The 12,158-nt window shown below is 41.9% G+C and overlaps 1 protein-coding gene across 2 annotated transcripts in view; it reads left to right on the top strand.

The window, feature by feature from the left end:
- The window catches only part of DDAH1 (dimethylarginine dimethylaminohydrolase 1), a 157,973-nt gene extending 153,059 nt beyond the window's left edge, over positions 1-4,914 (top strand). For both annotated transcript variants that reach the window (XM_010860322.1, XM_010860323.1), the window contains exon 6: positions 1,874-4,914. In XM_010860322.1, the coding sequence (XP_010858624.1) occupies positions 1,874-1,990 (117 nt within the window). In that variant the 3' untranslated portion in view covers positions 1,991-4,914. The remainder of the gene's footprint in view (positions 1-1,873) is intronic.
- Positions 4,915-12,158: the final 7,244 nt, after the last annotated feature.

The raw sequence follows: 12,158 nt of genomic DNA, 5'->3' as shown, positions 1-12,158 counted from the left end.
CAGCATATACACAATGGAGTATTACTCAGCCATTAAAAAGAATACATTTGAATCAGTTCTAATGAGGTGGATGAAACTGGAGCCTATTATACAGAGTGAAGTAAGCCAAAAAGAAAAACACCAATACAATATACTAACACATATATATGGAATTTAGAAAGATGGTAACAATAACCCTGTATACGAGACAGCAGAAGAGACACTGATGTGTAGAACAGTCTTTTGGACTCTGTGGGAGAGGGAGAGGGTGGGATGATTTGGGAGAATGGCATTGAAATATGTATAATATCATATATGAAATGAGTCGCCAGTCCAGATTCAATGCACGATACTGGATGCTTGGGGCTGGTGCACTGGGACGACCCAGAGGGATGCTATGGGGAGGGAGGAGGGTTCAGGATGGGGAACACATGTATACCTGTGGCAAATTCATTTTGATATATGGCAAAACCAATACAATATTGTAAAGTTAAATAAAATAAAATTTAAAAAAAGGAATCTAAAAAAATAAAAAATAAAAATTGCTAAAAAATAAAATAAAAATTCAGTACTGTATAATTACTAGGCTGATTCTCATAATCAGGATCTCCCTCAGCAGATTAAAAAGGGAGAAGGGGAGGAGGATAAACAGATTTTTTTTGTCAATTTTCATGGCCAAAAGTTTGAATCTGAGGAAAATAGAGGACCTCTGACCCCCCAGACTGTGCCTTAACCAGCTCTCAGATGAATACTGGATCTCATACCTTAATGTGCATCAAAGTTGTTAAAAATACAGGTTCCTGGACTCCCGCCCTGGAATCTGCAGTATCAGTAAGCACGCTGGTCACTGAACTTACTTGGGGAAATGGAGCTCTGGATCGTTCATACCTACCTCTTCAGCCACATCAACCATGTGATAGTGGGATTATCATTAACTGCTTCTGAATTCAGCCCTGGGTCTATCACCAAAAACAGTAACACTATTCGTGTTTGTATAGGGCTTTCTCGGTGCCAGGCACTGTGCCTGGCATGCTGTATGCATTACCTTGTTCATCCATTACAGCCGCCCGTGCAGGCACTAATATTATTCCAGTCTTACAGAGAAATAATCCCATGGGGATGCTAATTGACTGAAATCACACTTGAAACCATGAGTTGACAGAATTGGGGCTGGAACGCAGCTCTAATTCCACCACTCTTAATTAACCATGGTACTGAATTTTAAGGAACCAAGTACACTCTACAGAAGCCTGGTGGATTGGTTTTAGACAGTATATTTTCAAGTGATTTTTTTTTAAACAATATGCTTTGATTTATCATCAGAGAAAAATCTGTTTACTGTTTATTTGAAGGTTTGACACATGCTTTCTTTCTATTCATGTCAAAAGATGCTCTAAAATTCACACCTGTCATTTAAAAGCACTTTGACCTGAAACCCTTCACTTAAATCATATTTTGGCAAGTGTTTCTAGTTAGCTTGTTAAGGAAAGAAACATTATAGTTGAGAGGGTTTTAAAGTGTGGAGAGAGAGTCATACTCAGACTGAAATTAAGGCCACAGACTTTCATATATCACTTAATCCAGCACTGACAAGGGCAGAATAAAGGCCTTTCTAGTAACAACCACATTTCTGACACATCTTTGGCTTTGAGGTTAGAGGAGAGAGCTAGTGGTTAACCAGGCTGCTCGCTTTATGGGTTTCGCTGTGGGCATGGGTGTGGTCTCAGTGACTTGCATACCTTGGGGTTCCATGTATGGAAAGCCTAAACTCACAAGCTAAATGCATTATCTATACCAGGCAGAGGGGGTGAGGGTGGGGTGGGGCTGGGGAGGAGCCAGGGAAAACGGAGGCAGAAACTGAACCTTCTCTACTTTTCCTTGATTCCTCCTGCAGGTTTATGAAAAGCTGAAGGACCATATGCTGATCCCCGTGAGCAATTCTGAACTGGAAAAGGTGGACGGGCTGCTCACCTGCAGCTCGGTTTTAATTAACAAGAAAGTAGACTCCTGAGTCGCAGTCCCTCCCTTGCATCCGGCAGTACTGCACTCCTAAGGCCGGTAACTGTACCCACTCCTGTCGTTTTCACTGACAATCTCCTGTGCCACTGCGCCACTAACCCTGGTTTACAATTCTAAATTGCATTCCTTCGTTCTGCACCTCCCCCACCCCCTCCCCTGACAGTGGTACCTAAACTGTGGATTTGCTCAACGAGTTAAGCAATCTAGAAAATATAGAGCTAATGAATTATTGAAATGTGATTAATACTAGTAAGGAAACACTTGCTTTAGTGTTTGTATTATTTGTGTGAAAATCATTTAGTTGCCAATATATGCCGAAGAATGTCTTCTTGATCAGTCAGATAAACTGGGTTTTCTTTCTGTTTGTCATTAATCATCTCTGGCTCCTGTGAAATTCCCTGGTCCGGGGATCCTCTCCTTTTCCTTCCCTCTTTTTTCTTCTTTTCCTACTTCTGTCAATGTCACCTCACATTCTACCTTAGGTAGAATCCGGTCTCGCCTTCTCCTCACCTTCCTGCAAGCGGACTCTGTCTTTCATTAGTCTTCTCTGCCTCACGGCTGCATCTTCTGCCATCACACCACTCACCCCCAAAAGGGTCCACCTTAGCAGAAGTGTGACGAGAATCAGAGCAGCTGTTGAGGGGAGACTTAACTACACAGAGGCAATTCCCGATGGGGTTTGCCCCAGAGATCTAAATTCCAGAAGAAATAGGGCACCACACCTAGGAAGCTGAATTCAGCATCAGATGGTTGCTAGGGGACCGCAGATCAAGAAGTTTGGAATCAATCCATGGGTACCACACTTCAGGAAGTCTTTAAGTCACATTCCATGAATTTTTGCTTCATTACTGGCTATTTACAGACCTTGAGAAATAGACTGAATTTTTTTCATTTAACTCACTTTCATTCCCCCCGGTTGTAACTCACCTTGTTTCCACCCTTCTACCCCTACACTTTTCCTGATCTACAGAGTTATTCCTTTCAAAAGAGACATTACATTTAACAGTGATTGTAGGTGGGCTAGTGCAAGCCAATTGGAGCATGTTCAGGAAATGATAGGCTTGGTGCTTGAAACCAACTATAGACAATGGACAATTCTACTTTGACATATCCAACATTTACTGTGGAATTCAATTAAAATTTATTTCCTGTCTAGCCTTCCTATTACACAAGCTTAAACTGACACAAATCTCTTAACAAAGAACAATGCTGCAGCGAAGGGAGAGATAGTTGTCTTTTACTTAAACATGAAAGAATCAGCCTTTTAGCAACCTGGGGAAATGGTACTTTCCAAGGAATGGTGACTGATCCAGGCATGTTATCAAACTTCCCAGTCATTTCCACCTTTCCTATATTGCCTTTGGCTTCTTAAGATTTGGGGAGTTTAAGAAATGCTACTTCAAGTCTTGCTCTGCTCACCTACAGGTTTGAAATCAGACATTCTTTATGTCTGGTGACCAAGAGAGAATACCTTCATTTATTCTATCTCCCCATGAGCGAATTGAGGTAAGAAACCTCTGAGCATACAAGACATCCTTAACCACTATTTTTTTTATTTGATGATTTTCTGTCAGACTTTGAAGAAATTCCTTCTCCCCCTTCTTTTTCTTTTTGCTTAAATTTAATATTCATATTATGTACAAATATCTAATTTCATGCATCCTATGACTAAAACATATCTTGATCCCTGTCATATTTCCAACTGTCTCATCATGGGTGAACAATATATTTTTGCCACAGAGAGAATGAATGTTACCCACATGCCAAGTTAATAAATAAAAATTGTCCTCAGCAGTTATAACTGCCCTTTTGGGTTAAATCTGTCCCTATGCTGGCAAAAACAGAAATCCTCCCCAGGAGAGTTCAACATCTCAAAAACAACCACGGGAAAACGAACGCAATGAGCCACTTCAGGCTTACTAGTAAAGCTAATTGGCTTATGATTTTCAATATCTTTATTTCTCTCATTCCAAATTAAAGAACTGTTCTCTATTATGTTTAGTAAATTGAAAGTGGGTCAGTTTTTCTTTTGAACAGTTTGTTCTAACAGAAGGCTGTTTTCACTTTTCTTTTTCTTTGCATCTTTCCATCTTTCGTTCTCTTTGTCTCAAGAAATCACTTAGAATCTATGTGCCTCTTCTACAGAATCTTATTCTGCACTGTTCCGTCACCTACAAGACTGGCTTCTTTGGGCACTTTCTGTGATATGATGATGTGAAAACCGAAAATACTTGCAGAATACTAATATTCTTTCCTTGGTGTACTCATCAGCATAATATTATCTTTGAAGAGGAAAGACAACCCATTACCCCATTATATAGGTTCCTCTTTTGTCCCATGTGATTTACAAGGATAAACTAACAGAAACTGCTTTTTGACATTACAAGGACATTAGAAATTGTATGTAAGTAAATAACAGTTGAGTCAGAATCTCGTGGTCAATAAGATTCAGCTTACTAAGGACAATATAGAGAAAGTACATGATGCGGCATTATTTCTCAACTGTGACAGATTGCTACAGAAATCAGCAGGCAGATCTCTCTCCTGTGTATTGATTGCTCTTTCAAGCTACTGTGAACAGATTCCTAAGGCTATCTCTTCATCCCGAAGAGGGGAAATAGTCTGATGAACAATGTGACTTATTTAGAGTTGCATGTTAATCTTTGTAATTATTTACTCCTTAACATCCTACAAAACTCAGAAATGATTTCCACATGGTGTTAGATTTATTGTGCATTTTATCTTACTGACCATCCTGTTGCAGGCCATGTATGATTATCCACTCTGTGTGCCAAAACCAGTAATGCCTTTCACGGCCCTTTAGTCCAGAGAAGTTCTGCACTGATTTTAGTCTCTTGCTGTCCTGATCCTACAGGTATACCAATCACGATGGAATAAAGTGTGAGTTGTACTGTGCTCAACAGCCTGTGTCTCTTTTTTGCAACAGAAACTTCTATGGTGAATGAAATCACCATTTCCTTGCTATCAGAGATGGGAAGGTTTTTTTTCTCTTTTCCTATAAGATATGGGATTAGACATACTATATCTGTAAATCAGCTGCCATCCAAAGCTTGGATTAAAATGATAATTGAAGGATACTTCATCCTTCTGGTGCTTAAAAAGTATGCATATTATCCATGCCTGGTCAGGAGACCTTGATTTCACATGTGTTCCTCCTCAAAACAGCTTCCCTGGTTTCTTTTACTCCTAACTGTCATCAGCACATTATAATATGGCTCAGTTATGGAGACAGTTGAACAGTTTGTTTTTGCTATGCTCATGCAAGAGTTTGGTTTTTGTTTTGTTTATTTTACACTAAGCATTTTTTTAAGGAAATTTGAAGGATTTTTTAATGAGGCTTTTTATTTCCAACAATTTTTTGCAAACTGAAAGTAGATTCATTGTTCTCATTGTAAAGATAATAACTGCTCATTGCAAAAATAAAAATCACACCATACCCCCCCAAAAACATAAAACATAGGAAAAAATAACCCAAATTTTATCATCTACTGCTGCTGCTGCTGCTAAGTCGCTTCAGTAGTGTCCGACTCTGTGCGACCCCATCGATGGCAGCCCACCAGGCTCCCCCGTCCCTGGGATTCTCCAGGCAAGAATACTGGAGTGGGTTGCCATTTCCTTCTCCAATGCATGAAAGTGAAAAGTCAAAGTGAAGTCATTCAGTCGTGTCCGACTCTTAGCGACCTCATGGACTGCAGCCTACCAGGCTCCTCTGTCCATGGGATTCTCCAGGCAAGAATACTGGAGTGGGGTGCCATTGCCTTCTCCTTTATCATCTACAGATAGCTACTATTAAAATTTTGGAGAAGGACTTTCCTAGTGGTCCAGGGGCTAAGACTCGAGTTCTGAATGCAGGGTGTTCAGGTTTGAACCCTGGTCAGGGAACTAGATCTCATATGCTCCAGCTAAGAGTCTGCACGCCACAGTGAAGATCCTGCATGCTGTGGCTAAGAACTGGCACAGCCAAATACATAAATATTTCTTAAAAATTTTTGGAGAATATCCTTACAGATACAGATATAAATATGAGATAATTTTACATAATTACACTGTTTCATAACCTGCTTCCTTCACTTGGCAATATATTGTGGCCATCTCTCCATGTCAATAAATATAGATCTACATCAGCAATTTTAACAGCCCTATTTCATGATACGGTTGTACAGCAGCTCTTTCTAATTTATATGGAATGTTACATCACAGATGTTCAGCATGCCCACATTTCTAGTCTTCAGGCTATCAAAAATGTTCTGTATACAAGCTTTCACACACCCGCAGGGTGAGCTCAATCTGTAGTCCTCTCACCATAACTGAAGGGTGAATGCAAAAGCCCACCGAAGCACAGACCAATACTAAAACCCCTTGGAGAGTTCATTGAATTAGTCACACCTCTCAGTTGATGATGCGTTGGTTAGTTCTCCATTATTTAGGTGAGTATTAATATGGGTGATGAAGCTAAAAACTGCCAACTGCCACCCCCTGCAAAACTGCTCTGGGCCCCCACAGGAAATGGAACCCTCCACCCAAGTGCTACTGTTCTGTGCTACTCTCAGAAGAGAAAGGGAGACAGTTTATTATTATTATTTTCTTTTAATTTTGGGCTGTACTGTGCAGGATGCGAGATCTTAGTTCCTCAACCAGGGGTCACACCGTGCCCACCGCATTGAAAGCTCAGAGACCTAACCACTGGACCACGAGGGAAGTCCCAGGGAGGCACTTTTTAAGGCAAGAATTAGTAGGGCTTCCCTGACTGGTCTTCCTCCCAGCCTTCTAGAAGAATGAAGATAAAAATTCCCTCTCATGACAAGCTTCAGATTCTGAAAATGAGAATTTGCTGGATGAAGAATTCTGATCAATAATCATTTTAGACACATGAGCCAAAGGAGGAGAGGGCGGCAGAGGATGAGACAGTTGGATGGCATCACCAATTCAAAGGACACATTCTTGGGCAAACTCTGGGAGAAAGTAAGGGACAGGGTGGCCTGGCATGCTGCAGTCCATGGGGTCTCAAAGAGTCGCACACAACTTAGTGAATGAACAACAACAAACACGTGAGCACTTGTTTAGCAAGAGCCCACACTCGGCCAACCCACCCAAGTATTCTTGCCTGGAGAATCCTATGGACAGAGGAGCCTGGTGGGTTACAGTCCATGGGGTCGCAGAGTCGGACATGACTAAGCGACTGAACACGCACGCACACACACTATGCCAGGCTCCTGGGTGCCGCTTCTGTCTTTCAAGAGCTGGCAATCAGAGAGGGGCAGGAAAGGAAGACCACACAAGTGCCCAGATGATGGTGACACAATAGAAGGTAAGGGAAACACCAAAAAGAATGGTGCCATGGTGGTTCCTGAGTAGGGGCGAACAGATGGAGGGCTTAATCTGGCCTTGAAAAGTCAGCTCTGGTTTCAATAAGCCAGGATGGAGCCTGGGAAATAGCAAGAGCAAAGGCTGGGAGGTAGGAGAGCATGGTGTGCACTTCAGAGGCACCTACCATGTGCCCATTAACTCTGCCGGGCCCTGACAATACAGTGGTAACTACCCCTGCTTTCCTAGAATTTACATCCAAGTAGGAAGACAGACATTAAACAAGTTACAGAAAGCGTAGCAAACATTATGCAAGGAGAATGGAGTTCTCAGGTCATAAGAGCCCAGCAAATGGATTTGTTTGGCTGAAACATGAGACAAATACTAGAGCACAGTAAGGCAATGGATGTTGGAGTGTCAAGGGCTTTGGATACTGGGGCAGAATTCGGGCTTCCCTGATAGTTCAGTTGGTAAAGAATCCACCTGCAATGCAGGAGACCCCAGTTTGAGTCCTGGGTCAGGAAGATCTGCTGGAGAAGGGATGGGCTACCCACTCCTGTATTCTTGGGCTTCTTTTGTGGCTCAGCTGGTAAAGAATCCACCTGCAATGTGAGAAACCTGGGTTCGATCCGTGGGTTGGGAAGAGCCCCTGGAGAAGGAAACAGCTATCCACTCCAGTATTCTGGCCTGGAGAATTCCATGGACTGTCTAGTCCATGGGGTCACAGAGAGTCGGACACGACTGAACAATTTTCACTTTCACTCACTTTGGCAGTCTGGGAGTGTCTCCTGAAGACTTTGGGGACAAGGAGTTGTACAAATGGAATATGATATGGCAGCACTGTATACAATGACCAGGAATTGAGTCTGGTGTTCTTCTAAACTTAATCTCCCCAAATATAATTCATCATTGAAATATCTCTTCTCATCACCAAAATGAGAGCTGGGCAATTAACTTGCTATTTTCTCTCCTGAAAAACAGATTAATAACACCTTCCTCTCCCAACTCCAAGGGGATATTTTCAAGGCAAATGAGATAAAAGGACTAGAGGGTTCTTTGGAAGAAAGGTATAATGTAAATATCATTATCATCATCATTATCCTCATTAACTCCTATCACAAGAAGTCTGGAGCCCATCAAAATGTCATCTTCTATTTGACACATCAATCACCTACTCCAGAAATAACTCAGAATTTTCATCATTGATGCCTGTAAGCTGGCCTGACGGCTTCTGTGGTGAATTTACAGGTTTCCTTGGTCCCTGACACGGCTGCTCCAAAGATATATCTGCTTTAGGAAACTTCTGGCAAATCGGAATGGTCCTCATCTCCCTTCCCTCTCCAAACACTCATTTCTAACTCAGTGAAAGCTGAACCACTTAGAGCACAAGATAAGGGGGGTTATCAGGCTTTTGGGAGAACGTGTAAGTGCCAAGTATGTTAGTCACTATAAATAAATAAAAGATTCAAACCAGTTTGCCCCTTAACTACTTGGTAAAATATAGCTTGGGCTGGCTGTGGCATGAATGCCTACAAGCAGCAATGGGTCCCTAGGTCTTGGGAAGCTCTCTCTATTTATAAATAGAAAGTTTAGTCATTTGGCTATGAATACAAAGAAAGAGTTTGGGTGAATTAACACAGACTTCTGAAGGTGGTTTGCTTTTCCTGTGCTTAAACTTTTTTTTAATAATTTTTTTTAAGTTTGTGCCCACAGACAAGGAAGCCTATTGACTAGACAGGGCTTTGGGCCAGAACTCAGAGGACAACTGCTCAAAATTAAGCAAAGAAACCATGTGCTATGTGTTGAAATTTCCCACTCTCCCATCAAGGTACAAGAGTGCATATTTCAAACTCTGCATATTTCACACCACTGCAGGAAAAGTTCAGGAACCAAACAAGTTCTGATTCCAAGCAACAGTTGAGCTGTGTAAAAATGTTAGCTCTTCTACCTCTGGAAAGAGCTTTGGAATAAACAGAGTCATGGCCATGGATACAACAGAGGCTTAAAATTCCAGGACAGGATATGAACAAAGTCATCTATTTTGTTTACATGGGACTCAGATGAGCATATAAGATTCCCCTGGAGTTAATGTTAGGACAGCAATATGGGGCTTGCTTTCTTTCTAGGCTTAATAATAATTAAGGGAGACAGATGGAACATTATTACCATGGCAAGGGATGACAGAGGATGAGATGGTTGGATGGCATCACTGACTCAATGAACATGAGTTTGAGCACATGTTGAGCACATCTCCAGGAGAAGGACAGGGAAGCCTGGCGTGCTGCAGTCCATGGGATTGCAAGGAGTTAGACATGACTTAGTGACTGAGCAACAAACAGCAACAAAGGTGGTAACAAGGAATCTTCTGATAGGAAATAGAATTCACCCCCATTTGTATCAGATGAAGAGATTTTTAACAAAAGTCTGTTTCAAAGATGTGAATGTTTAACAAGGGAGAGTGGGTGAGATGCCCAGAAACTAGCTGTGAGCAGCAACCCTAAACCCAGCAGGACGAGGACAGGAAATCATGCCGCTGGATCCGGAAGAGAGAATGAAGGGCCACAGCTCAGTCAGAGACCAGGTTTCTCCTTTCTCACTTTCTGACCTGCTGGTGCTCCCCATCGACTAGACACAATGTCAGGATGGCTGGTGGAGGTCCAAGGTGATACCTCTTTGCAGGGGCCAGCACAGAACAGGCAGAGAAGGGTAGAGAAAGGATCCGGGGAGAGTAGAAGATGATCAGCACAATGACACGATGAAAATGAGCTCTCGGCCCTTCAGAGAGTAGTCATCACCATCTCGGTCTCTCAAGGTTGGCATTTAAATCCTATTTCTTAGCAAATTCCTTAGGCACATGCTAGTTCTGTGGTTCTCTCTCTTGGTATCAGAAAATGGTTGGAGCAGAATCAACAGTAGAACAAGAGTCTGCACAGCCTGAGGGTGAGAGAATGGCACATTCCAGACCCATGAGTCCTGGACCTCTTTAGTAAACACTATGTTAGTTCTAAAATTAGTGCAGTCGCTTGGGCACCTGGTGTCCAGAAACAGCTAGTTGCCTTTTCACTGTGTGCCCATGACCCGCTGGTGACATAAAGTTGCTTAGAATTCCAAAGAACCTATTTTCTGCATTTTCCCCTTTTGTTTCTACATATAGTCAGCCTTGCTAGGCACGAGCTGTTTTGATTTTACATGGTTATGTTGTTCGTGGGGATACTATTCAGTCTAAACTAATAGTAGTGAGTTCCACATTCTTGGGGGGTGTTCAAGTAGAAACTAAAGGACCACATCCAACAGCTGTTGCAGGGACTGCTCTATCCAGTTAAATCTGATATAAGTAGCATCCAACATCCTTCACCACCCTGGAAGTCTATGATTAGGTATTTGTACTGTTCTGATCCTCAGTGACTTTCCTTTTGCCTCTAACCCTCACTTCCCCAGTCTCACTATCTGTGAACACTGTCCTCATCTATTAAATAATAGTAATAAGGGTTTCACTTCCAGTATGACAGCATTAGAATATAGATGGCTGGCTCCCTTCCAAAACTGGAAAAAAAAAAAGTTTTAAAAGAAATATTTAAAGTCTCTGGAAATGATCATAAGTGTATACATCAAATGACTTTTAGTCAAGAAAATCTATGAAACTTTGTAAGATCAAGGAGACTCTGTAGTATTTGAACCTGCACCCCTCCTTCTCCCCTCCCAGCTCAGTGGGATAGTCCTCCACTCCAGACTGGGAGCCAAGAACACAGGGCCCTCTGGACCTGCAGCACCCAGAAAGGTGAAAGGTTAACATTGCTCATCTTGCCCTCAACTACCTGTTGTTGACACTGATTTCTAGACAAGTGTGGCCAGAAGATGGGGGTGCCTCTCTTTCTCCTAGCCCCACTCATGAGACAGAGGCTCTACCCTGAGCCTTGCACCAGGGAGAATACTGGGGCCCTAAACACCCTTGCTTCCGCTTCCAGAGTGGGGTGCCAGCTAGGAGAGGCAAGTCAAAAAGACTCTAGGCTACTGTCCCCCTCTACCTGGCACATAGCAACCAAAGCAAAGAGGTCACTCAGACAGGAGCATACCATTGTCTCCACTCCAGCTGCAGAACATTGCCTCAGAGACTTTGCCCAGGAAAAGAAGCACGCTGTAGAACAGAGTTCCAATTTCTCATCAAAAAACTGACTTCTTTTGCATCAGAGTATGAAGAAGTTGTCTAAAGATGTGTTCAAAAACAGTGGAGGTTGTAGTGAAAAGGGGTTGGTAGATTCCTTGGAGGTGTCGGCTAAACTGTAGGCATCCAAATTGGAAAGGAAGAAGGAAAACTTTCTCTACTCAGAGAGATTGACATGATGGCGTGACTTTATACACAGAAAATCCTAAGGGACCCACTGAAAAATGGTTAGAACTAATACATGAGTTCATCAAGGTGTTAGGATACAAGATCAATATTTTAAAAGTCAATTGCATTTATACACATGTGATAAACAATCCAAAAATAAAACAAAGAAAAATAATTACATTTATAACAGCATCAGAAAGAATACATTACTAAGGAACACGTGTATGCCTGTGGCGGATTCATTTCGATATATGGCAGAACCAATACAATATTGTAAAATTTAAAAATAAAATAAAATTTTAAAAAAGTAAATCAAAGAAGAGCTAAGTAAATGGAAAAACCTCTCATGTTTATTTGTTAGACTACTTAATATTGTTAAGGGCTTCCTTGGTGGCTCAAGTGGTAAAGAATAGGCCTGCAGTGTAGGAGACCAGAGTTTGATTCCTGGGTCGGGAAGATCCCCTAGAGAAAGGAATGACAACCCACTCCAGTATTCTTGCCTGGA

The sequence above is a fragment of the Bison bison genome, unplaced genomic scaffold (assembly GCF_000754665.1).
Source record: "Bison bison bison isolate TAMUID 2011002044 unplaced genomic scaffold, Bison_UMD1.0 scf7180017864466, whole genome shotgun sequence".
NCBI classification, from domain to species: Eukaryota; Metazoa; Chordata; class Mammalia; order Artiodactyla; family Bovidae; genus Bison; species Bison bison.
This window is presented reverse-complemented; position numbering and strand designations above follow the sequence as displayed.